The 4,263-nt window shown below is 31.8% G+C and overlaps 1 protein-coding gene across 1 annotated transcript; it reads right to left on the bottom strand.

Moving 5' to 3' along the window:
- Positions 1 to 1,493: 1,493 nt before the first annotated feature.
- Positions 1,494 to 2,930, bottom strand: LOC18039863 (transcription factor bHLH106). The gene is made up of 2 exons (XM_006430475.2): positions 2,504 to 2,930; positions 1,494 to 2,032 (listed from the first exon to the last, which is right to left on the bottom strand). The coding sequence occupies exons 1-2, from the start codon at positions 2,786 to 2,788 to the stop codon at positions 1,604 to 1,606; spliced, it is 714 nt and encodes a 237-aa protein (XP_006430538.1). The 5' UTR covers positions 2,789 to 2,930; the 3' UTR covers positions 1,494 to 1,603.
- Positions 2,931 to 4,263: the final 1,333 nt, after the last annotated feature.

Below are 4,263 nucleotides of genomic sequence, written 5' to 3'. Positions count from 1 at the left end.
CCTGGAGCACCTAAAATTCTTTCTTAGGAAGCCAAAGAGAACTGAATTGTTCTTCCATGTCAGTTTCACTTTCACATTGTTATAGAGATGAAACCGTGAAAGTAAAAGAAGAGAAAGGAGGGGTGAAAAAGATTGGAACTTGTAACTCCAGTTGGCGACAACGCAGATTTAAAAATAGACCCAAAAAGAGAAAAAAGAAGTTAACAATTATAGAAATCCTCCTTGATTAATGTGAGGGAATGTTTTGTTTTTCAGAACTTGTCTTCCATAATGCTCAAATTGGATGTCTCGTTTAGATAAAACTCTAGCTATCACTGTCTCAATAAATTACCAGTTACAATTATTAATGCTAGCTCTTAGATCTTTTTCATTCAACGTCATTTTACAAATAATAATAGAACGCTCAGTAATAATATGAAATTGAAATCGAAGGAGACAAACATTTCGGAACTCACAGAATCATTTGCTTTTGCAGACTCACAGAAGCTCCCCAGTCACATCAATTGCAGAAAAACAATGCTCATCAATAATTGATTCCGTAACATATAAATATATATATAATGAGGACATCCTCTTAAACGGGAGAGTTAATTTTGAATTAATTATAAAGTATGCGATTTAAGAGAGTTAAAAATTATTTTTTAAAAATTTTACAATTTAAAAATGTGTCCGAACCAAAAAAAAAAGATATATATGAATGTGTGTGCGTGTGCTGGTGTCCTCAAATTTTTTTAATATGGACATTGTTATTACATAACATGATTTAACAGCATATACGCATAAAAAAAAATGAAAAATACCCGCATGAAAGAAGAACTATATATATAGTAGTTTTTTGGTTCGAGATTCTAAAATTCGAGAAAGTTTGGAAAAAATTTAAAACTGTGGGGTTTAGTAGCATTTTTAATGCGGACACGCTCTTGAACTAGAGAGTTATTTTTGAATGAATTACAAAGTGTGCAATTTAAAAGAGTTAAAAATTAACTCTCTTAAATATCACAATTTAAAAGCGTACCCGCATAAAAAAAATGAGAGCGCTCATACTATATATATATAAAGATACCCGCATCAGAGAAGAATTATGTGTGTGTGTGTGTAGAGTAATTTTTTGGTCCGATATTTTAAAATTCAGGAAAGTCCACACAAACTTTAAAACCTTAGAATTTAATAGCATTATAAAATTGAACTTTAAAAACGCATGGTTCTAAAACTTTTCTAAATTTTTCTGCATTTTTAAATTTTAAATTGAATTTTTTTTCTATATATATATATATATGTATGTATGTATTATTTGTAAGTGCTTTACTTGGGAACTCACAGAAATATATTACTTCTCTTCTTCATTTTCATAACTTCAGAGATTCTTTGATTCGCCCCAACGTTTTCTTCTTAAAGGCAAAGATACAACAGAGATCCAAGTTGAAGATTCTAAAAATCTAAAACCCTAGATCAAATTCACACAAATCCACACTGCCACACTCAGTACTTTTTTTTTTTTTGACCCCACAAACGTACGTACGTACCTACAATTACAAGCAAGCCAGCCCACAGAAATTAAACCAAAAAAAAAAAAACTGAAATTTTGAGCTAGTAATTAATTTCATTATTGGATCATTATTTTGTGATCTAATACCCGTCTTCTTTTGGACCGGTCACTAGAATTTGATCTTTCCAGCAAAGACTTGAGTGCATTTTGCAAGAAATGGACTGATTCGATGCTGTGATCTTTCTCAGCGGCGATGATAAGAACGTTGCGGATTCTTCCACCGAGTGTCACCATTTCTGATTTCAGTGTCTTTAGATGGAGGGATTTTAAAATCTCGATGATGTCGGGTAAAAGATCAGAGCGATCCTCGCAGCACAAAGAAGCCTTGAAAATCAAAGTCCCGTCGCTGGAGTAATCACTGGATGCAAGCACAGTGATTTCATCGGTTTCTGATGGGAATGATTCGACCTCTGTTAGTTCAATGGTTTGTTCTTTCAATTCTCTCACCCGCTGAACCACCCTTGCAAGGAGTGAAGCCTTGTCTAGCTGTTAAAAATAAAAAATCAAAATTAAATTTAAAAAAAAAAAGAAATACCGAAATAATAAAAAAGCTTGCTTACTTTCCCAAATACACAGTAACCCTAGAAACTAGGAATGATTTTTCTTTTGTTTTTTTCCCTCTTTTTCTTTTTCAGATACTGTACTTACAGTTTGAACATTCAAAGCTAAAAAGCATCGATTTGGAGACATGTATGATTTATCTATCCAAGATTTTACTATCTGTACTCATTCATACAGTATTTTGAAGAAAAAATAAATAAATAATTAGAAAAATGATCATGTGATGAAATTAAATCTAGTTTCTCCTGAAAATCTTATCTTCAGAAACAATCGCCTACTTGTAAAAAGAGGGGAAAAAAAAGTTTTATTGAATATAAAGAGTTAATGAATTCTCATGCACATAATAACATAACAATAAAGACACAGAGGGCTATACATGAATTAATTTAATTATACCTTAGAGTTGCAAGAAAGAATACTTCTAAGCTTATTAAGATGAGAATTGATTCTCTCTCTTCTCCTCTTCTCAGCTTCTTTATGATTCTTCAAAGCAGCAAGTGCCCGATCCTCCGGCGTCGTTTCAGTAACACCTGACACCTCCAAAGGGAAACTATAAGAGGAGGAGCTACAGAAGCTCTGCTGCATCATCGAGGAGAATTCACAAGCACTCCCAGGGAACCCATAATACCCGACCCCGTTTTGGGCAAGAAACCGGTAGAGCTCTGAGTTTTCCGGCTGCATGATGATGATTGTTTTTGATTGTGGGTTATGTTTGTTTGACTAAGCAAATGGAAATGTGGGCTAATGAAATGGAAGTGCTAAGTTTTGAATATGAAAATGATTTCAATATGCTTTCGGTGGTTTTTGTCTTTAGGGTTTTTATCTCCGAATTTGGAAAACAAAAAAAGTTGCGTTCACTTTCCAACTGGGTCCCTTAGACGATCACTCCTGTTTCTATTGAAGACCGGCCTCCCTTTTTTTTTTTTTTTTTTCTCATTTTTCTCATTTTCCACATTTTTCTTATTTTTTAATGTTCTCTATCATAATTGGTTTACGCGACTAATTAAGATAATTCTATTATTTCATCTTTTCAATGTTTCTTAATTAAAGTCAAATTACAAATCACTCTTTGATGGACTAATGGCTCGACCGAGTTCATGTCTTGATGAGTGTATTTTGAGCAGTAGGATATTCTCATGATCACTACTACTCACATTTCTAGCAAAGACCCCTTTTTTTTACTTCTTTTATTTATTTATGTTTATGTTCCCTTTCATTATTCGATTACAAGATTAACTAAGATAATTATGTTTTATCTTGTAAATATTCCTATAGTCAAAGCACTCCCAATGGTCAAAAGCGTTCGACTTGTGGTGTCCTGTTACGGAACTGTTTTGAGTGAATGCTTGGGTAATTTAGATCAGATACCAGGATCATTTATACTCAATTAATGACAAACATTCTTGTAATCGAATTGGCTTTTGATAGAGAAGTGGCATAATCTCTTGCTAGAAGATGTTGGTTGTCAATTTACTCCTTGGCGCCTTAAAAATTTTGTTAGATTTGGAAATTAAAACTTTCAATTATGGGAGTTCACAATTCAATCTGATCCATTTAATTCATTTGATGACGAGAATATATTTGATGAAACTTGATAGCATTTGATGGGATAGAAAGTAAGAGTAAATATTCGTTAACTATAATAAATAAAATATTTCTATTTGTAATCTATTTCAATTATGTCTACTTGTTCATGTTAAAATACAAAATACAAATTAGAGGTGGATATTTTGACAAATCATCCAAGCTATCAAGTTCATAATTTAATTTTCATGTGTTTATCTAAACAAATGAGATTTTTTATTTTGGTGTGTTATATTTTGAAACTTTGAATGTATTATTCTAACTTTATTCAAACAATTAATTTATTTTAATATTTTCAATTTTAAACTTGATCGGTAGTAAAATTATTTTTAAATTAGATTTTTTTAATTTAATTAGTTTGTAGATTTGCCATAGTTAAAAAATTTTAATCCACGAACCAATCCGCAAATTGGTGGATTGTATTTGCCTTGAATTTTACCAATCCGTGGATTGGATTGAATTGAAAATTTATAATCTGTAAAATCATACATCGGATATGGATTGATGTCCAATCCACAAAATTCGATCCACAAACACCCCTACTCTTATTATGAATTTCCACTTCTCTACTA

Source organism: Citrus clementina, unplaced genomic scaffold (assembly GCF_000493195.1).
Source record: "Citrus clementina cultivar Clemenules unplaced genomic scaffold, Citrus_clementina_v1.0 scaffold_6, whole genome shotgun sequence".
NCBI lineage: Eukaryota > Viridiplantae > Streptophyta > Magnoliopsida > Sapindales > Rutaceae > Citrus > Citrus x clementina.
This window is presented reverse-complemented; position numbering and strand designations above follow the sequence as displayed.